A 23,463-nucleotide genomic window follows, 5' to 3' on the forward strand; every position below is an offset into this window, starting at 1 on the left:
ATCACTGTCAAGTCTTTTTAAAACATGCCTATTTCTATCACTGGGATGTGTATGTTGTATTGTGCCTACTAGATTACCTGAAGTCCGACCATGGCTTAGGCTCAATGCTTCTTCAAGAATAAAACTGTTTTTTTCTTGTTTTTTTTTATTTTTATTTTTATTTTTTTCCCTCTACCACCTTTCTGGAGAGGCTGGCAGCTTAGAAGATTTAATTATTTCTCTAGCACTGTCCAGATGGAGGGTATTGAAGTAAAATGATGTTATTGTTATCCTATTAGATTACAGTTTGCTAAACAGTTCAGGGGATTCCAGGAATGTATCAGACACGGTGTAGTTGGGATTCAGATGCAATATTGTTCAGACGGAGTTTACAACTGAATCCAGAAGGTACAGTTAACACCTACATAGGTGAGAATATTGTGGTTCAGGCGAGGCCTGGGTTCAGAAGCAGGTGCTATCCTTTACTTATTCTGAAGCAGTCACTAAAGTTTTCTGTGCATTCATTTGCTATGGCTATAATATTATTAGGTCAACAAAGTACAGCTACTGTTTCCTCTCACTTAATCTCTACCAAAAAATTAGATGAATGATCTAGATTAAAAATACATAGATATATGGAAATAAATTCTCTTGGCTTTTCAAGGAGTAAGTTTGGCGAGATAATAGTCTTTTTGTTTCTATTGATGAATGAAAATGTAGTATTGTTATATCAATGCAATTCAATTCTTGGGGTCTGTTATGTTAGAATATATGCTTCATTTCTTCAGGAGTGATCTAAGGTCACATCACCTGGCACCCAGCCCATCCTGAGCTGCACAAGACCTTCTCCATCTCCTATAGGAGTACTGGTGATGCTTGTTTTCAGAGGTAGGGGTATCTCATTTTTGATCTGGGTTTTTGATTTGCCAGTGTAGACATCACTTCAGCTCCTGCTGAATTTTGGCTCCTAGAGATATCTTCTGTGTTGTTTCTCAGAGCTACTGAGGCAAAATGCATACACTTCGTGCCTTCCACGTGGAAATGTTTTTCTGTCACCATCCTAGAGACCAGAGGTCTATAGGGTAGCCTGCAACAGGAGCATATGTCTTCCATTGTTTCTAGGAAAGGATCCTTCCTTTTCTTTTGCAGCTTCTGATGCCTCCAGGCCATCAACTTGTTTTTTCTTAGAGCATCAATTTCCAATTCCATCTCATAAGGGCCCCTCTTTCTCCTTTTTCTTACCCTTTACAGTTTCTCTTCAACATAATAATAATTAATAACAGAATAATAATAGTAATGATTATTAATTATTATTACTTACTGAATTTGAGATCTACTCAGACAATTCAGGAGGATTTTATCCAACATCCTTAATTTAATTATATCTGCAAAGGCCCCCTTTTCCAAAACTTTGAGGGCTATTGTTTTTATTTCTTTTTGTTCAGGGTATGTACTTCAAATATTTCAAACCAGCTTATCAGCACACGAACTAATATTCAGGAGGTGCAGTTTGACAGGATCAGGGAGCATACAACTCACAGTACAGTTTAGAAGTTCTGCCATTCTTGGGGAAACAAGGGAAACTTATTCTTTGTCTTAGAATTTGTCTCTATATTTACTTCACAGGTATGATTCCAACACTGCCCAGCTTAGATGGTCCATGTATGACCCTTAACAATACACCCCTCCACAAGTTCAGGCAAAATGTGCCGCCAGGTTTTGTTTATCCTAATACATTGATGGATACCTCTTGCTTTTTAAGGCAACATTCCTCTTTCCTGTGTCCGAGAGAATGTCCTTTTACCCCTGAAATAATTCAGGTTGAAGTCTAGAAAACTGGAACAGAAGTGCAAGGCTCAAGACTGACACCAGAGACGAAAAGTTATTTGCATATCATAATGTAGTGCTGTACTAGCTGAAAATGTTGGTTCCTGAAAGCCCACTGGCATAGATGGGCAAAGGGCATCTTAGTTAACATTCTAAGTCAATGTTAACTAAGGAGGGCCCCAAGGATATGCTCAAAGGTGCTGAAATACCAAGGTGACTTTGACAGGAAAGGAATGTGACAAAGCCATTCCAGGAGTCTGAGGAGCACATGCTTATTCTGGAGGAGATTCCTCCAGGTTATTTCCCTTCAAAGATGCTAGGGAGGAGAGAGTTGCATCTGGGCTGAGGCTGGCAATCCCACAAGTGGCACAGGCTAAGGTCAGGGAATGCAGAAAAAGGTTATCACCACCAGGAAGTGATAATCATAGTTTCATCTCTATTCAAACTTTTCTTTCAGAAGTGTGGGGATCTTGTTGTTACTTATTTTTGTGTTTAACACATCTAATGCAGATGGTTCTGGTTGAGACTGTGAATGCAGTTTGACAAAGGGAGTTTAGATACCAAATATGATCTTGTTTGAAAAATAAACATTATATTTCACATGGTCTTGTTAGAGAAAAAAACTTCCTTAGAACAGCAGAGCCAGGATATACTGGGTATGTGGGTTCTTTCTCCTTACAGACCTAAGGCTGATTTCAGTGTGGATAAGAGGAGGCAAGTCTCACCCAGCAAAAGCTTTGGGTTTCCCAGGAAAATGACTGACAAGACTTGGCAATAGAAAACCCCAAACATACAGGATTGAGAGCAATGTTGGGAGAGATTGTTAGCAGCAAAGTTAAAAGACTAGTGAAAGAAAGTCAAAATTTGCTTTAAGTTATCCTGAAGCTTAATTTCATTCATCAAAGATCTTGGGAAATTCAGGTGTGCTCAATGAGCATAACACTCTGTTGTCAAAGGGGGAAAAAAACCTAGTGAATAGTAGAAAGGAAATCCAGGGTTGCGTCAAGCCTAGGCTTCTTCTAAAGCTCAGCTTTGTTTCCATGTGGGCTTTCGTTCCTGGTGTAGAGGTCTCATCCTGGTCACTCAGGATGAGAAATGAGGAAAGTCTGGACTGAGAATGGTATCTTTGGAACAGAGACTGAAAGTTCAGGAAACCAAGATGAGCCTGCAGCTTGTGGCAAGAATGTGAGAATTGCTTTATGGTTCTTTTCTCAGACTCTAACAAGGTGACAATAACCACTGGGATGAAGAAATTGAAGTGAGGAGAAGCTGGCAGCAGGCTTTCCATCATGTTTCATTTACCTTGTCAACAATACACCATTTTCATATAAGCCCAGGTTGGAAATGGAAGGAGGGAGCAGGCTGGCCTGGGTGTCAGCCACTTTCCAGCACAAGGAATTGGAAGTCCTGGGAATGCAGGTCCTAATTCTAAAAGCAAGAACATTGCTAGGTTCTTGGGATTTCTGCTTGCTTTATTGTTACAGAAAGTTGAGGTAATGTTCGTTGGCAACCAGGGTTCATCACATCCATAGCTCTGCTTATGCCTTTCTTTCAATGTCTACTTTCTAAACTTGATGAGCATGCTGTGTTAAATGTTTGCCATAGATGTTAGTTAGATGTGGCACACAGAACTGTGTAAAACTGCTCACTGATAAAATAAGAATTTTTTATGGGGATTTACTACCTGGAGCCACAAGATCTTCTTTTTGTACAGAAAACATGTTTCGAAGCCTGAACTATCATCAGCTTTGTTTTGTGACTTTAGAGTCATATAATACTTCAGTTTAGAACACGGTTTATAATATTAGGTCACTTTTAAAAAAATTAAGCTGTAATAGCAGGGATACTAAGGTTCATTATGCAATATCATTTCATTTTCTGTAGGGTTTCGCTAAAATACACATGCATTTTCATCAGAATGCTGCTTACTGGGTTCTTTAAAATCAAGAAATTCACATACATAAAGATTTTATTGATTGGCTGGTTGCATGTCTAAACATGCCTACAGTATTTGACTGCAGCAATATACATTGTAGTGTCTAGAGGGCCATGGAACAGTTGATTGGCTTAACATATAAACCCCTTTATTTTATGCCCACTACAAACATTGTACAAATCAGAATATTTTATGTAATGGCAGAGAATAACATGATATTTTAGGTGTTTGGTTTTGTTTTTTTAAAAGACTTTATATGTGTTTGGTGTTTTGCCTATGTCTTTGTACATGGCACATGTATCCAGTGTAGAAGGACTCCAGAAAAGGATATTAGATCCCCTAGAACTAGAATTGTAGATATTTGTGAGCAGGAAACTGAACCTGGGTTCTCTGGAAATTACTGCTCCTCACTACAGAGCCATCATTTCTCTAGTCTTGCATATCCAATTCTTTATCTCCTTAAATTACAATGCTCATTCCCAACACAGGCTTTATTATTATTATTATTATTATTATTATTATTATTATTATTATACTAACTGCAGCTTTAGTATAGAAAATGGTACATATCATGTCTTGAGGTCTGGAAGTCTGAATTTTCTGGATATGGGGCCTAGGAATTAGATTGCTGACAATCACACCAATAGGAATAGAAGAAGATGGCAATTTTGGCTTCTTCACCTTTCTGAGAGAGACAAAGGCTTGACAGGCTTTTCCTCCTACTAGTAGATCCCCGTCCCCAAGCTTAAGGATATGTTTATCCAAAGCTGTGGACCTGCCCCTGTTTTCCCTTAAGGTGACCAATCCTAAATTAAAGGGAAGAGAACCCTATTGTAGCACTCCTTAAGACTTAAAACCTCGGCCCTTCAGTAGAGGCCAGAATCTTTACAAATTCTCCTCTGCTTTGCAAAGGGTCTTTCTGTGTGCCTTGGAGTAAGTGAGTATGTATCAGTACATGCACACACACACTTGACTATACAAGTTTGCATATGTGAATGTGTTTTCTTGCTAGTTAAGAGTCTAAGCTGATTCTATCTGCTCTGTCTTATATGTGGTGTGTGTGTGTGTGTGTGTGTGTGTGTGTGTGTGTTCTCACCCCTATTTAAAACCTTTCTTCACTTGCTAAACCCAACCACTCCGTCTGAGATATTCTATGCTGAGACCTTTTTGCCTTGAGATATTTTCTGCCTCTTAATTATTTAACTGACAAAACAAACCTGATCAAGATCCCCAGATACCAACAGAAGGGCACAATATACTGGTGGAATTTTGAGCCTCCTGCTTAGTAGATATTTAAAATGATATTCTGGGTTTGTTCTGACCAAGTGTCTCCCAGTTGTCTGTTCCATCCCTTACGAATCTTTTTTTTTAATCTCTTTGTTCTACTTCTTAGAGTCCAGATTTTTTTTTTTTTTTGGTTCTTTTTTTCGGAGCTGGGGACCGAACCCAGGGCCTTGCGCTTCCTAGGCAAGCGCTCTAACCACTGAGCTAAATCCCCAACCCCAGATATGTTTTAAGCTAGACATTTTCTATGGAATCACCTGAGCCAATGATTTGGTAGCATTTGCTAAATTTATTCATTTATTTTATAAATTCATACAATTACTAAGTTTGATACGCTTATGGCAGATAAGCTTGCTTTTCTTCCATGTGCACATACTATATTTCAGGCAAATCCAAATAAATGATGAGAGTAGCCCTGCTTACAATGTAGTTTTCACACCAATGTTTATATATTAGACTCATGTTTGAGGTAGCATGATACAGATGCCAAATTTTACAGCTTCTTTTTAAAAGAGGCCAGACATATCACTAGAATGGATTGACTTGGTTGAGACATCTGTCACGGTAGCAACATGCTTCACCTTTCTTTAAGTCTACCTTGTACTACTCTATGACCCATTCTAAACATATTTCTACAGTCTCTTTTAATTTTTTTCTATTTCATTTTACTGTGTCCATATAGTGTAAAGGTGGCTCTTTGACTGAAATTTCACAATTAATCTCTTAATTCTTTACTTACGGTGACATTTGTTGGCTTATTTATCGTTTTCTGTAGATAACAGAAGCACAGCAGGAAACAAATAAGCACCTCACATCTTGTGTTTGCTCTCTCCCTTTAGCATTTATAACCACTCTATCCTGAGCTTTCTGGCCATTTGTAGTATAAAGCAATTTCATTTTTTATATGGGTCAAAAAACAGTCAAATGTAATCAGAGCAGTGTAAAATGGGACACATTCAACACAGAGGCACTTTTAAATCATTTAATTTACACTTTCAAATGCACATCTCTGTTAGCAAAACATGACTATTCACAGCAAGCTGCTGCCACGAAGGCAAAATCAAGAGATTGCTGTGTTAATTTCAGCACTTCAAAGGTAACGAAAAGACCATCCACAATGAAGGCTTAATTATGTTTTCTCTCCTTTCAGTATTCACACCACAAGGCTTTCTTTTGAGACAATAATAAAGGAGAAAAGAAAAAAAATAAAGGGGTGGAACAAGAAAGTCTTTTCAACTGTTTAAATTTTCCATGGTCCTTATCCCCAAATCACCCGCAAAAATGGGTGAAAAGATAAATTCGACAAGCACATGACAAACTGCACTGCTTTGGGCAGAAATATTGAACACATACCTGGCAGAAGAGAGTGTTTGAAGGAACAATAGATAATAGTGATGAATATGCTTTTGCTGTACACTGGAGCTTGATTGTCATTGTGAGCAGACAAACTGATGTCCCCAGGAGCATGCAATGTCCAGGCCTGTTGCTATTCCAGAACTAGCTGCAGCCCAAATTTTATTTTTTTCTCTACCTTGCATATGCCTGTCTCTGAGAAAGCTGGTTCAGGAACTCTCCAGGGTGGTGGCATGAGTAATCAGCATAGACTAAATACCTAATTACTCATTAGAGTTTGTACATTTTTTGTCAACTTTCCTTCAAAATTGAGTAAAGTTGCTTTTTAAAAATATTTACTAGAAGAAAAAATATTTTAACAAAGATACTCATTTTTAACATAAGCTCAAACCCACAGAAATATCTGCGAAACACAGGGTTTATAACACTTTTCTCTATTATGCAGGCCCACCACCCCTATGCAAATGTTGCTATTTTGATCTGAGAACTAAAACTCTCTCTGAAAATTACTAATGAAATAATAACTATCACTAGGATATTTAATGGCTACATATGAAATTTTTCACATGACGTTGATATGGAAGAACCAAGGAGGCTAAAGTTGACCATGTGGGTACTGACATATAGCAAGGAACTGGTTAGCATGTCTTTACACCAGTCTTTGAATGACAGGTTGACAGGTCTTAAATGTTTGTTGATGTGTTTGTGTTCACCAGTATTAATTTCTAAGTAGTTGGAAAGCCTAACTAGTTTTGGTTAAAATATTTCCCATTTTGGTGGCTTTATTCCAAAACTAGATAATATTGATGAAGCTAAGAAGTGCACGCTGACAGGAGCCTGATATAGCTGTCTCCTGAGAGGCTCAGACAGAGCACGTCAAATACAGAAGCGAATGCTAGCAGCAAACCATTGAACTGAGAACAGGGTCCTGTTGGAGGAATTAGAGACAGGATCGAAGGAGCTGAAGGGGCTTGTGATCCCATAAGAACAACAATACCAACCAAGCAGAGCTCCCTGGGACTAAACCACTACCCGAAGACTATATATAGACTGATCCATGGCTCCAGCTGCATATGTGGCAGAGGATGGCCTTGTTGGGCACCAATGGGAGGAGAAACATTTGGTCCTGCCAAGGCTGGACCCCCAGTGCAGGGAAATGTTGGGGGGAGGGTCAGGAAGGGGGATATTTGTGGAGGGGGAACATCCTTATAGAAGAAGGGGAGAAGGATGGGAGAGGGGACTTATGGCCGGGAAACCGGGAAAAGGAATAACATTTGAAATGTAAATAAGAAATATCCAATAAAAAGGATAGTTCCCATTTTGTTCGTCTTATACATAATTGAAGAGGTTTAGTAAAAGCATGCTAAGCAAATCATGGCTAACCCAAAAATACCCTAATACATTAGTGATCGTCACTTCAGGGGTATTCAGATAATAAAAAATAATGGCTGACCGTGTCTTAAGCAAAGTCTCTTTAAGATGGAGGAAGTTACTGGACCAAGTAAGATTTGGGGGTAATTATAATTGTAACTTTTGTTTATAATTTAGGAACAGAGACTGTTTTCTTTCACTAAATTAACTCAATTCTTCATAGAGTTAGACAGAGCAATTTGCAAATTCATTTGGAATAACAAAAAGCCCAGGATGGCAAAAAACTATCCTAAATAATAAAAGAACTTCTGGAGGAATCACCATACCTGACCTGGAGTTGTATTACAGAGCAATAGTGATTAAAACTTGAAACAAAAAGGACCATAGAAAGAATCAACAGAACCAAAAGTTGGTTCTTTGAGAAAATCAACAAGATAGATAAACCCTTAGCCAGACTAACGAGAGGACACAGAGAGTGCATCCAAATTAACAAAATCAGAAATGAAAAGGGAGACATAACAACAGATTCAGAGGAAATTCAAAAAATCATCAGATCTTACTACAAAAACCTATATTCAACAAAACTTGAAAATCTTCAGGAAATGGACAATTTCCTAGACAGATACCAGGTACCGAAGTTAAATCAGGAACAGATAAACCAGTTAAACAACCCCATAACTCCTAAGGAAATAGAAGCAGTCATTAAAGGTCTCCCAACCAAAAAGAGCCCAGGTCCAGACGGGTTTAGTGCAGAATTCTATCAAACCTTCATAGAAGACCTCATACCAATATTATCCAAACTATTCCACAAAATTGAAACAGATGGATCACTACCGAATACCTTTTACGAAGCCACAATTACTCTTATACCTAAACCACACAAAGACACAACAAAGAAAGAGAACTTCAGACCAATTTCCCTTATGAATATCGACGCAAAAATACTCAACAAAATTCTGGCAAACCGAATCCAAGAGCACATCAAAACAATCATCCACCATGATCAAGTAGGCTTCATCCCAGGCATGCAGGGATGGTTTAATATACGGAAAACCATCCACGTGATCCATTATATAAACAAACTGAAAGAACAAAACCACATGATCATTTCATTAGATGCTGAGAAAGCATTTGACAAAATTCAACACCCCTTCATGATAAAAGTCCTGGAAAGAATAGGAATTCAAGGCCCATACCTGAACATGGTAAAAGCCATATACAGCAAACCAGTTGCTAACATTAAACTAAATGGAGAGAAACTTGAAGCAATCCCACTAAAATCAGGGACTAGACAAGGCTGCCCACTCTCTCCCTACTTATTCAATATAGTTCTTGAAGTTCTAGCCAGAGCAATCAGACAACAAAAGGAGATCAAGGGGATACAGATCGGAAAAGAAGAGGTCAAAATATCACTATTTGCAGATGACATGATAGTATATTTAAGTGATCCCAAAAGTTCCACCAGAGAACTACTAAAGCTGATAAACAACTTCAGCAAAGTGGCTGGGTATAAAATTAACTCAAATAAATCAGTTGCCTTCCTCTATACAAAAGAGAAACAAGCCGAGAAAGAAATTAGGGAAACGACACCCTTCATAATAGACCCAAATAATATAAAGTACCTCGGAGTGACTTTAACCAAGCAAGTAAAAGATCTGTACAATAAGAACTTCAAGACACTGAAGAAGGAAATTGAAGAAGACCTCAGAAGATGGAAAGATCTCCCATGCTCATGGATTGGCAGGATTAATATAGTAAAAATGGCCATTTTACCAAAAGCAATCTACAGATTCAATGCAATCCCCATCAAAATACCAATCCAATTCTTCAAAGAGTTAGACAGAACAATTTGCAAATTCATCTGGAATAACAAAAAACCCAGGATAGCTAAAGCTATCCTCAACAATGAAAGGACTTCAGGGGGAATCACTATCCCTGAACTCAAGCAGTATTACAGAGCAATAGTGATAAAAACTGCATGGTATTGGTACAGAGACAGACAGATAGACCAATGGAATAGAATTGAAGACCCAGAAATGAACCCACACACATATGGTCACTTGATTTTTGACAAAGGAGCCAAAACCATCCAATGGAAAAAAGATAGCATTTTCAGCAAATGGTGCTGGTTCAACTGGAGGTCAACATGTAGAAGAATGCAGATCGATCCATGCTTATCACCCTGTACAAAGCTTAAGTCCAAGTGGATCAAGGACCTCCACATCAAAGCAGACACACTCAAACTAATAGAAGAAAAACTAGGGAAGCATCTGGAACACATGGGCACTGGAAAAAAATTCCTGAACAAAACACCAATGGCTTACGCTCTAAGATCAAGAATTGACAAATGGGATCTCATAAAACTGCAAAGCTTCTGTAAGGCAAAGGACACTGTGGTTAGGACAAAACGGCAACCAACAGATTGGGAAAAGATCTTTACCAATCCTACAACAGATAGAGGCCTTATATCCAAAATATACAAAGAACTCAAGAAGTTAGACCACAGGGAAACAAATAACCCTATTAAAAATGGGGCTCAGAGCTAAACAAAGAATTCACAGCTGAGGAATGCCGAATGGCGGAGAAACACCTAAAGAAATGTTCAACATCTTTAGTCATAAGGGAAATGCAAATCAAAACAACCCTGAGATTTCACCTCACACCAGTGAGAATGGCTAAGATCAAAAACTCAGGGGACAACAGATGCTGGCGAGGATGTGGAGAAAGAGGAACACTCCTCCATTGTTGGTGGGATTGCAGACTGGTACAACCATTCTGGAAATCAGTCTGGAGGATCCTCAGAAAATTGGACATTGAACTGCCTGAGGATCCAGCTATACCTCTCTTGGGCATATACCCAAAAGATGCCCCAACATATAAAAAAGACACGTGCTCCACTATGTTCATTGCAGCCTTATTTATAATAGCCAGAAGCTGGAAAGAACCCAGATGCCCTTCAACAGAGGAATGGATACAGAAAATGTGGTACATCTACACAATGGAATATTACTCAGCTATCAAAAACAACGACTTTATGAAATTCGTAGGCAAATGGCTGGAACTGGAAAACATCATCCTGAGTGAGCTAACCCAAACACAGAATGACATACATGGTATGCACTCACTGATAAGTGGCTATTAGCCCAAATGCTTGAATTACCCTAAATGCCTAGAACAAATGAAACTCAAGACAGATGATCAAAATGTGAATGGTTCACTCCTTCTTTAAAAGGGGAACAAGAATACCCTTGGCAGGGAAGAGAGAGGCAAAGATTAAAACAGAGACTGAAGGAACACCCATTCAGAGTCTGCCCCACATGTGGCCCATGCATATACAGCCATCCAATTAGACAAGATGGATGAAGCAAAGAAGTGCAGACCGACAGGAGCCGGATGTAGATCGCTCCTGAGAGACACAGCCAGAATACAGCAAATACAGAGGCGAATACCAGCAGCAAACCACTGAACTGAGAATAGGACCCCTGTTGAAGGAATCAGAGAAAGAACTGGAAGAGCTTGAAGGGGCTCGAGACCCCATATGTACAACAATGCCAAGCAACCAGAGCTTCCAGGGACTAAGCCACTACCTAAAGACTATACATGGACTGACCCTGGACTCTTACCTCATAGGTAGCAATGAATATCCTAGTAAGAGCACCAGTGGAAGGGGAAGCCCTGGGTCCTGCTAAGACTGAACTCCCAGTGAACTAGACTGTTGGGGGGAGGGGGACAATGGGGGAAGGGTGGGGAGGGGAACACCGATAAGAAAGGGGAGGGGGGAGGGGGATGTTTGCCCGGAAACTGGGAAAGGGAATAACACTCGAAATGTATATAAGAAATGCTCAAGTTAATAATAAAAAAAAATAAAATAAAATAAAAACTTGTATGGTATTTGTATAGAGACAGGCAGATAGTTCAATGGAATAGAATTGAAGACCCAGAAATGAACCCACACACTTATGGTCACTTGATCTTTGACAAAGGAGCTAAAACAGTCCAGGTGAAAAAAAAGATAGCATTTTCAAGAAATGGTGATGGTTCAATTGGAGGTCAGCATTTAGAAGAATGTAAATCAATCCATTCTAATTGCCCTGTACAAAGCTCAAGTCCAAATTGATCAAGGACCTCCATAGAAAACCAAATACACTCAAACAAATAGAATAGTTGGGAAGTGCCTCAAACACATGGGCACTGGGGAAATTTTTGTGAATAGAACACTAATGGCTTATGCTCTAAGATCAAGACCAAAAATGGGACTTCAAAAAATTGCAAAGCTTCTGTAAGGCAAAGGACATTGTCATTAGGACACAATGGCAACCAACAGATTGGGAAAAGATCTTTACCAATCCTACATCTGATATAGGGCTAATATCCAATTTATACAAAGAAATCAAGATGTTTTAACCCAGAGAATCAAATAACCCTATTAAAAAATGGGGTTCAGAGCTAAACAAAGAAGTCTCAGCTGAGGAATATTGAATGGCTGAGAAGCACCTAAAGAAATGTTCAACATCTTTAGTCATTAGGGAAATGCATATCAAAACAACCCTGAGATTCCACCTCATACCAGTCAGAATGGCTAAGATAAAAAACTTAGGTAACAGCAGATGCTGGCCAGGATGTGGAGAAAGACTAACATTCCTCCATTGTTGGTGGGATTTCAAGCTATACAACCACTTGGAAATGTCTGGAGGTTCCTCAGAAAATTGGACATAGTACTACCTGAAGACTCAGCTCTTCTCCTCTTGGACATATACCCAAAAGATGCTCCAATATATAACAAGGACACATGCTCCACTATGTTCCTAGCAGCCTTATTTATAATAGCCAGAAGATGGAAATAACCCACATGCCCTTCAACAGAGGAATGGATACAACCCACATGCCCTTCAACAGAGGAATGGATACAGAAAATGTGGTATATTTACACAATGGACTACTACTCAGTATCAAAAACTACTTCATGAAATTCATAGGCAAATGGATGGAACTAGAAAAGATTATTCTGAGTGAGGTAACCCAATCACAAAAAGCCACACATGGTATGCACTCACTGATAAGCTTGGGTTACCCAAGGAACAATCCACAGACCACATGAAACTCAAGAAGGACAACCAAAGTGCAGATGCTTCAGTCCCTCTTAAAATGGGGAACAGAAATATTCATAGGAGGAGATAAAGAGACAAAGTTTGGAGCAGAGACTGAAGGAATGGCCATTCAGAACCTGCCCCACTTGGGGATCCAGCCCATATACATACAGCTATCAAATCCAAATAATATTGCTGATGCCAACAAGTGCATGCTGACAGGAGCCTTATATAACTGTCTCCTGAGAAGCTCTGTAAGATCATGACAAATACAGAGGTGAATGCTATCAGCCAACCATTGAACTGAGAATGGGGTCCTTATTAGAGGAGCTAGAGACAGGAATGAACAAGCTGAAGGGGTTGGCAACCCCACAAGAACAACAATACCAATCAACCAGAGCTCCCAGGAACTAAATCACCATGCAAAGAGTACAAATGGACAGAGCCATTTCTCCTGCTGTATATGTAGCAGAGGATGACCTTGTTGGGCACAAATGGGAGGAGAAGCCCTTGGTCCTGCCAAGGCTGGATCCCTCCGGTGTAGGGGAATGTTAGTTTGGGGAGACAGGAAGGGGTGAGTGGTTGGGTGGGGGAACATCCTCATAGAAGAAGGGAGGGGGGGATGGAATAGGGGGTTTATGGATGGGAAACTAGGAAAGGGGATACCATTTCAAATGTAAATAAAAATACCCAATAAAAATAAACATAGGTTATATTTCAAAAATGAGTATTTTAGTCATAATATTAATGTGTCAAAAGAAATCATAGGCAAATTGGGAAAAAAATCAAAGAAAATAAATTTGCAACAAATGCCGTTGCTAAGAGGCTAAAATCCCAAAAGACATGTACCTTTTCCTAATGAAGATAGAAATGGCAATCTAACTCTTAAAAACAAAAGTCATGAAAAGCAAATGTTGGGGAAGGCACTGAGAAGATGGAAAATGAGCATGCAGGGAATGTTCACCTAACAGTTATCAAAACGGAGAAATGCATGCTGAGGCAAAACAATACATCCACGCATGAGTATCAAAACAGGTTTTAAAAAGTATACAATATCAAGCATAATGATTGTGCAAGTGCACAGGAATTTCGAGCCAGTGTTCTTCAGAGAATAAATAATTATGGTCTTCCTTTAGAACAGGGGTCTACCACTTTTCTCATGCAGTAAATTCAGCTTTTGACCATAAAGCAACCTCAAGGGTCTTACGACATAATCATGTCAAGATGCAGAAACCATTTGTGACTCATAGGTTGTACAAATCTGGATGGTAAACCAGATTTGGTATATGACTTGGTAGATTCCTGGTCTAGAGCTAGTTGGGCAAGATCTACAGCTGGGAACAGATCCTCGAGAAAGTCTCATGTGAGTGCACACAATGTGCTGATGCAATGTGGCACTTAAACTTTAGCCTTTGGAAAACAAGTGCAGCTACCATCAGGGAAGGAGACTAATACACCAATGAACTAATATTGACTATACATTATAATGATGTAACAATTAGCTTTATACATGTTAAGATAAAGATATTAACAATAAATGCCATTGCAGAATATATACTGAGCTTGATAGAATCATTTATATTAATGACATGTCAGGACAAGAACACATGACCACATATAGTTTTGCTTTCAGCATGGTATATGATAGTCAGGGATGGCTGCCAGTACATGTGGAACAGGGCCCTATAAGCTAAAATATATTAATAATAATCCTCTAACTTTAGAATACAAAATATTTAAGGTCATTAAATTTAACACAATATATATTTTGATAAATGTATATTATGGTAAATCAGCATTTCATTATTTAAAGACACTTTTGTTTTTTCGTTTCAACCATTCTAAAATAGAAAAAATCTTGCCCTTGGTCAAAGACTCTCCTGGAATGCAAAGATAGCTAAATACACACGGAACTTTCTGAAATGCTTGAATTAGGCATAATTGTGATTACTTTCAGGTATGACCTAGTATAACAATGAAGTTAACTGATACATTAAAAGTCTCATTTCTAGTGACTACTAGCCTACGTCTCTGAACTCCAGCTTCGTGCTCGTGTCTGCACCGTATTTACAAAACTGCGTTTGGTTGACACAAAGCCTTTTCCGTTCTTCATTGCTTTATAGACTTCAAAAATTGCCAATAAAATAGCAAATGACTTCAATGCTTAGTTTTTAACTTAAAAAAATTAAAACTATAATGAAAATGGCAATGTGTGTTTCAGGCACACACATAAATCAGCAGTGGAAGGGATAAAATTAAACATAGTTTTTTTTAAAGTTGATTTCCAAACATTTTAAAGGCCATGAATCCTTGAATGTGCTAAAGTAAAAATAATTAATGCAATAATTGAGTCACTTAAAAATTTTTAGGTTTCCCAAGAAGGCTATGTAGAAGTTCTAGATACCGTCAATCATTTTATAAGTGATCCCTGTACAATTTTCATTTAAAAAATTACTTTCCTGGGTAATGTACCAGGTTGGATACAGTTTCTCTTGGCTTTTACCCTTCATGACTCTGACTTACTCAAATTCATGTCTGAGTCTGACAATCTGCAATGAGGATAGCAAACGGGTGCATTATCCTAGTGAGAAAATAATTAATTCATCAATAGTTTTCAAGCTACTCTAGTGCCAAAGTGATTTAAAAACTTGATAGATGCTTACTAGACATTAGTAAAATCCATTAGTGAATGGATGAGTGGATAACTGATAAGTTAATAAGTGACAGAGATGTAAACACACTGGAAGGAAGGGTGCAAAAAGTCCTGTAAACAAGGCACACATCCCAGCAAAGCTATACATCAGCTCTGGAAGCCAGGCCCCATACCCACTGTCCAGTGTTCTTAGGTCTTGTGAATACACATACAGAGTAAACAATGTAAACAATGTAAACAATGTCAAGGCCATTTCCATATCATTCTACCATTTGAACCCATGGCTTTACACTACTTAACCAAGCATGTTTGTTTTGGTGGGCATGTCTTAGTTTTGAAAGTCTTTCTCTATAGTAGAGTCTACTTCTAAGTTATCACACATAACTTCTCAGGTGCTTATTCAATTAATAAGCATTTAGAATAGGAAGGACATTAGAGGTGATAAGTAATTTGTTTCATTTGAGTGAGTTTTTTCTTGAGGTCAAGCTTTATTTTGACATGCTCTATGGCAACTTTCAACTTCATTACGTAAGGGAGCAACAAGCAGGCACAAGACTTCAGCTTTCAAGACCAGATAGAGGTAGGAATATTCTGACCACCATTCATTCTTAGAGTGGTATTGGGCAAATTCCTAAACTCCTCTGAGCCTCAATTTCATTATCAACTACTTGATAAGATTTCCTTATCTGATTGTATAGAAGATCAAAACAAATATCATAAAGCCATAAATCATGGGAGTAAATTTTATTTTATTCATTCCCACCCCACAAAAGAGTAACATATGGGCCCTGACTTATAACTGTTGCCATAATATTAGAGAATAATATTAAACAGGAATGAGTCACTGATATAGAAATGCTCATTTCTTCCTCACAGGAAGGCATGGGGATCATTCATTCAGGATAATAGAAGCAGCATCTCATATCTCCCTTCCCTGGCTTTTGTTTATCTTCTGTGATTGAAAAGAACAATTTGCAATCTGTGTGACTGATAGAAACCAATCTTTCCTGAATTTTTGTATTCTGCTTTCTTGCCTCTCAGAATAGTTCCAGGTGTGCATGTTCTTGTCTCTCCTGTGCTTTGCTGCCCTATGCACAGTACAGAAACACTGTAGATTTCTAATTAACTGACTGTGCCCCGAGGTCTCCAGCTGCTGTCCCTGTTTAATTATATCTGTGAAGATGATGTAGTGAAATTGAAGAGAAGATTGCTACATGCTAAAAAGTACAGCAATAATGTAGTTCAAGTGTGATCTCTGGATGTGACTGTGTTGAGTGTGGGGGTTTGTTAAATTGCTGTGCGACTATGAGGTTTTCATTTTGCTTTGTTCTGTATTCCCTCATACAAACACATGTACCTGAGAGGAACTATGAGGTTCTCATTTAACAAAACAGAAACATAATCCTCAAGAAGCCATTTGATTTATAGCACTCAGAAGGAAGGGCTGTCATCCAATCGAGTGGCTTTGCAGTTTTCCATCGACTCTTACTTTAAAATTGACAATACATCAAATCTCTGGCAATGCTCATCCCATTATGAGTTTCAAGGATAACTTAAGAGAAATGATAAACTCACCAGCGTTGCAAAGAGATGGTAGAGGATGAAATAGATGGCAACCAGTGGAGCCCACATATGCCCCACAGCATTCAGAGTCTGATCCATCACATCCACCCATCCTTCCTGGGTGAGGATCTGGAACATGGACATAAATGCCTACACAAGAAAAAAAAAAAAGAGGGTCACATACATACTCTACTGATGCATAGTCTAAGTTACACATGAAAGCAATTAAATTAGCCTACGAAGGGCTGAAGAGATGACTCAGAGGTTAAAAGCTCCAGCTGTACTTGCAGGTGACCCAGATTCAATTACTTGAACCACATGGCAGGACACACAACTCTAACTCCAGTACAGGGGATTCGCTGCTCTTTTTGGCCACTAGGGCACTGCACACACATGTAGTTCACAGACAAAACAAAACAAGACAACCCAATCCTCCCCTTCCCCCCCCAAAAAAAACCCTAAATGTGAAAAATAAAATAAAATTAGCCTCTGATATTCAGCAGCTGAGGTTTTTATTGTTGGTATTATTGATTCTCTTCAGATCATTCAAGGGAAAATAACTTACGCAACATGGGAGAGAGCAGAGAACAAAGGACTAAGGGTTATGTCAAACTCTTCAGCTTCAAAACCTAATTACTTTTAGTTAATATTCTCTTTGTTCGGGGTAAATACTATGAGAAATGAAAAATTTTCTACTTTTGCTTATACAGAGGTTATTTTTTTCCTTTTCAGAAAGTCATTTTTATCATTCACAACAGATTATTTAAGTTTCCCAATGTTCTAATACAAATGTATCATTTTAGAAGGGGGATTACACTGTCTAAAGCATGTAACCTTGATTTTGTTTGCATAGTATCTATTTATCAAATGATTTCAGCTACCACATCAGAAGCATATGACTCATTAAGAAAAATTTTCTAAGGTATACACGAAAGGCTGGGAGCATGACATTTTTTTCATTTATTAAAATATATATATATGTAGTTAAGGCCAGAGTCAAGATTACAGAAGAGGGGGAGATTTAAACACTAGAACATTCCAAGAAAGCCAGTCTTGCTTAAAGACTTATCCTCTTAGACAGAACTTTGGCTGTTTTGTTTGGAAAAATCTTTCTAGTTAGGTATATGACTATTCATCCTATACATATAAGTGGTCAGTAAATGCTTTGAAATAAGACTTTATGATCATGACTGGAAAACGTTGACTTTTTACAAATGCTTTTAGAGTCTTCAGAAGAAATCATAAATAGGATATTAAGGTTTTAAGAACTGAAGTCCAAGATAATAGACAGATGTCCTGAAGTCAAGATAAAACCCTGACTGATAGGATTCCAAAGTTAAGGGACTCTATAGGTAATCTACTCTGGCCTTTTCTTTTTAAAGAATCAGCCTCAAAGATGGTACAAGATTGGGTCAAATCCATTCTAACAGTTTTTATGCTCGTAGGAAGTAGTGGCCAGGTGTGATTCCCCTGCATTCAGGGAATCTGGCATCTGACACTTTTAGGCCAAATCACACTTGGCATCTCAGAGTATTTCCTTGCCACGAACAAAAGAGCTTTTTCCCAAAGTGTGAACTTTAATGCTCAGAAGGCAGTAGGCACATTTGAGTAGGCACATTTGGATAAGAAACAATTCTTTAAAGAAACTTTAAAGCCACTATATATACATATATTTATATTATATATTATATATGTATTGTGTGTTGGTGTACATGTATACATATATTATATATGTGTTGTGTGTGCGTGCACTTTGGTGTGCATCTGGAGGTCATAGGATAACTCCTAGGAGGAGTCTCTCCTTCTAGCATGTGGGTCACAGGGATTGAACTCAGGTCCTCAGGCTTGCCAACCCATATTAAATGAATCTTCTAGGGTCTAATGGTTTCCCTACTTATCCTCTGTTCACTGTGGAGTATTTCTCTTAAGTTTGTTTTGTCTAAGTCCATATCTTACAAAGGATTTATTTGTTCATGGAAATATGAAGTATGTTGCTATTGGTAATTGACTCCCAGCATTTCCAGTGACACTGAAACACTCTCCTGTTTGGGCAGCATGAGAGCAGGACATCCTCTGAAAACCTTTGTTTTCACTCAAAAATGAAGTATCATTTACTTAATAAAAGTGTCAGCCTTATCGTTGAGGAAAATTATTTTTTCCTGTTGAATATTTATTACATATAAGCAACATACATTTCAAAGACAATTCACATAAAAAAATCTGATTGCTGTATTTTCCCCACAAAGTTTCTGCCAGCGAGAAAGCTTATGTACATTCCGGACCCAACAGCAAAGTTGTCACAATGTCCACAAAAGCAACATAAATTATATTGAATGTGGCTTTCTAAAATAGCTTGTAATTAAGCCTAACAGATAGCTTTCCTGGAATTTTGAGACCAAAAATCTAGGTCTACCTTTGAAGTGTCTTGGTCATAAACCAATCTATATTTTTACATATACTACACTAACTTCTGCCAATATCCAGCTTTTATGGGCTCAGTGTGTACCCAGGAATATGGAACTGCAGGACTGTAACCCATTGCTGTGGGACAGTGAGGCCAGGAGAGTGGGGTTACACTGCTATTCTTTTGAGGGTCTTGAGAAAAAAACCCTTGATTTCTGAAAAAGCCACTTGGAAGTGCATGCATTATGTCTGAGAACAAAAGCTTATGGTTAAATAAGGTTTGTGTGTACATTGGAGCTTTAAAGCTGAGACCAAAGGTCAAATCCTCTCACTCAAAATTTGTGGTTAAGGCCCATGCACCTGGAGAAGTCTGATGTGTTCCAAAAAAGATCAGTAGTGGGTCATGAAGGTTTGATGCATTGGAACTGAGATAAGTGAGCACTGTTCCGTCTCCTAACACATTTACAAACAAATTAGAAGAAAATGAACGTGACCACGAATGCAGAGAATGAAACAGATGGTATATTGGAGAAATTCAGCTGAAAGCTAGGAAGCCAGCATGATGGGAAAGCATGCTTAACATGCCTGAAAAACATAACAAAGCTACTATACGTGGTATCTGAAAATGTAACTTTAAAATCTGTGTGTGTTGTAATTGGTGTTCCTTCCTTGTTCACTGCAATATTAGGTATGCATTCATCCATGGCATTATGCAATCATTTTATAGTTTGTTGTATTGAATATGTCAAATCTGAGACAGCCTCTGGACCAGTTAAAATCATATTTATTATGAAACACATAGCAAGACAGGGATTAAGTTTTATTCTTTCTTTACAATAGGTAATCAGTTGATTGGGAACAAGGTAATTGAGTGAATCCATCTTTTCTTCACTAACTTGGAATATCATTTATCATACATTGTCTACTCATATAGTTATGGTTCCATTACTTTTCTATTCTTTTCCCATCATTCTATTTCATTTCTAAATTGATTAGTAATTATATATTTTAATAGCTGGTAGGGTTATTAGTTCCTCTTCCAAACCCCTTATTATAAAAATTTCATTTATGTGTTTTTCCTAAAATACCTGGTATTCACCATGGTCACATTAGATTATTTAATAAAAAATTGAAAATGTTCTCAAATTAGTTTCAGTGTAGGAAAAGATATTTGTTTCTACTTATTAACCCTTGCTTGATGATTGTGAAAAAAATCTTGCTCATTTCTAGTGAATTCGGGTTTAATGTTATTTTTCAAAAAAATATAATCAAGGTGATAGAATAAGATTTAAACTCTAAGTAACAAGAGCAACAACAACAAAACATTATGATGGGTTTCTTAACAAAAACAAAGTGGCAATCTCATGTGTGAATATTGTAACTCTCCTGTTTTCCCACAGGTCATCATTCTTAAAGCAAGTTCACACTTCTTTTGATGCTACTTACATCCCTATTCAGTATTTCCTGACTTATTCCCTTCACACTGAGAAATCTATTTTGAAACAGGAACACTTAGTTCGCACTAGGCAACTCCCCACTTAACCAAACTTTCCACAATTTTGTACTGAAACTTCTGTTTGCTCTGTCAACCCAGAAAAGCCCAACCCCCTGCTCCACTCTTTCTGTCTTTTTCATTCATATTGTCACATCCTTAGGTTTGATAATATTTTTGTTAGGTTTTGATAAGCTGATAAACACCAGATCCTTATGTAATACGTTGACTAGGAAGATACTGTTAGTTCACTGTTGAGACAGGTGATATGCTAAGTTTTCTCTTCCCCTTTCAGAGCTCAGATATCACAGCAGTAAAGTAACAAATGGTTAAGGTTCAGAGTTCCTTTCTTTACATTGATTGGAATTTAGCCCCATTTATTCATATCACTCGATTGTCATTTTTGGGTTCTGTTTATGCTGAGACTATTCATATGCTTCATTGGGGAAAGAAATGCATTCTTCTACCTAAGATCACTGCCAGATTCTCACACAATTTATCCACTACTTGGAATAGATGCTATTTCTACTATGATATAGCTGTTCTTTTTAGAATCTCCAATTACCTGGAAGCCATCTGAATCCTATTCTTGCAGATTTGTTTCCTGGAGTTGTCTCACTGCCTGTTCTAATTTAGGCTAATTGCTTTTGAGACCTGTTCCATAGTTGGTTTGATTTGCATTTCAAACTCTTTATTTTGGTCTCTTATCCTCTTCAATGGAAATATGCTGCCAAAACCCCACCCACGAATGTAGGGCCCTGCTTCTGCGTTTACCCGGATTTCTTCTCTCTGCTTTGCTCTCCCAGAAGGGCTTGCAGGATGAAAAACATTATTTGAAACTGTGGGAATGATTCTGGGAACAGCAAACTGTAAACTTGTTTAATCTAGGTACATCCAGGGAATCTTTACTAGAGCCAGAACAAATTGGTCCAGATATTCCCCTCTTCAAGTTCTATGACCTATCTTCAAAGTTCACTCTTGGTCCATGAGTCAGTCTAGTTTGAGACTCAGATAATGGACTTTTCTTTGGCTGTGGTTCTCTGTATTCAGAGAAAAGATCACTTTTGGAGTTTCCCAATCCCTCTGCCCTAAATCTCCCATTTTCCTTATAGCATCTTTATAATTTTTTCACACTTTCATATATGACATTTTTGTTTATTATGATAGAAAAGTATCATATTATGAAAAAGTATTCATTTTTGAAAGTTGTTAATTTTTATTTTTAATCTCTTAAAAATTACACACACACACACACACACACACACACACATTCTTTTTCGAAGTCAATGACTTCTACAATTCAGAGGTTCTTGTCTTTTTCCAGGACTCTCATAGTCCCCATTTGGAATCTCCTCAGAATGAGGGATATTTTTTTCTTTTTTTTCAGAGTTGAGGACTGAACCCAGGGCCTTGCACTTACTAGGCAAGTGCTCTACCACTGAGCTGAATCCCCAACCCCCGAGTGATTTTGAGATCAGTATTCAATTTAGGATTTTCTTTTTCATTCCTCCTAACCTTTCCAAAAGACAATACTAGGAGACATTTCTTCTTCTCTCACAATATCTTAACTACTGGTCTTTCTCCATATTGATTTTTACTCAAATAAAATGATAGGAACCTATTGACCTTCCTGTGTATAATTTCTGGAGGTACTTTTTAAGTCAATTGTTAATTGATTTGTTATTTGTTGATACTTTAGGAAAGTACTATCCATGATTTTTCTTTCCCTTGTTTTTTTCTCTCTAAAAGTTTTTTTTCCATCTTTATAAAATTGGGAAATGTTATTTCCTTTCCCGGTTTCCAGGCCAGCATCCCCCTAACTCTTCACCCCCCCTTTCTATATGGGTGTTCCCCTCTCCATCCTTTCCCCCATTACCGTCCTCCCCCCAACAATCCCATTCATTGGGGGTTCAGTCTTGGCAAGACCAAGGGCTTCCCCTTCCACTGGTGCTCTTACTAGGCTATTCATTGCTACCTATGCAGTTGGAGCACAGGGTCAGTCCATGTATAGTCTTTGGGTAGTGGATTAGCACCTGGAGGCTCTGGTTGGTTGGCATTGTTGTTCATATGGGTTCTCAATCCCCTTCAGCTCTTTCAGTCCTTTCTCTGATTTCTTCAACGGTGGTCCTGTTCTCAGTTCAGTGGTTTGCTGATGGCATTCGCCTGTGTATTTGCTGTATTCTGGGTGTGTCTCTCAGGAGAGATCTACATCCGGTTCCTGTTGGCCTGCACCTCTTTGCTTCATCCATCATATCTGATTGGGTGGCTGTATATATATGGGCCACATGTGGGGCATGCTCTGAATGGGTGTTCCTTCTGCCTCTGTTCTAAACTTTGCCTCCCTATTCCCGCCCAAAGCTATCCTTGTCTTCCCTTTGAAAGAAGGAGTGAAGCATTCCCATTTTGGTCACCCTTCTTGCATTTCATGTGTTCTGTGCATCTAGGGTAATTCAAGCATTTGGGCTAATATCCACTTATCAATGAGTTCATACCATGTGTGTTTTTCTGTGATTGG

General features: G+C 38.2%; 1 protein-coding gene across 7 annotated transcripts in view; it reads right to left on the bottom strand.

Annotated features, from left to right (window-relative positions):
* The window catches only part of Nalcn (sodium leak channel, non-selective), a 352,387-nt gene that overhangs the window by 114,150 nt on the left and 214,774 nt on the right, over nt 1–23,463 (bottom strand). For all 7 annotated transcript variants that reach the window (NM_001393695.1, NM_001393694.1, NM_001393693.1 and 4 more), the window contains 1 exon segment: nt 17,066–17,203. In NM_001393695.1, the coding sequence (NP_001380624.1) occupies nt 17,066–17,203 (138 nt within the window).

This window comes from Rattus norvegicus, chromosome 15 (genome assembly GCF_021556685.1).
Source record: "Rattus norvegicus strain SHRSP/BbbUtx chromosome 15, alternate assembly SHRSP_T2T, whole genome shotgun sequence".
NCBI classification, from domain to species: Eukaryota; Metazoa; Chordata; class Mammalia; order Rodentia; family Muridae; genus Rattus; species Rattus norvegicus.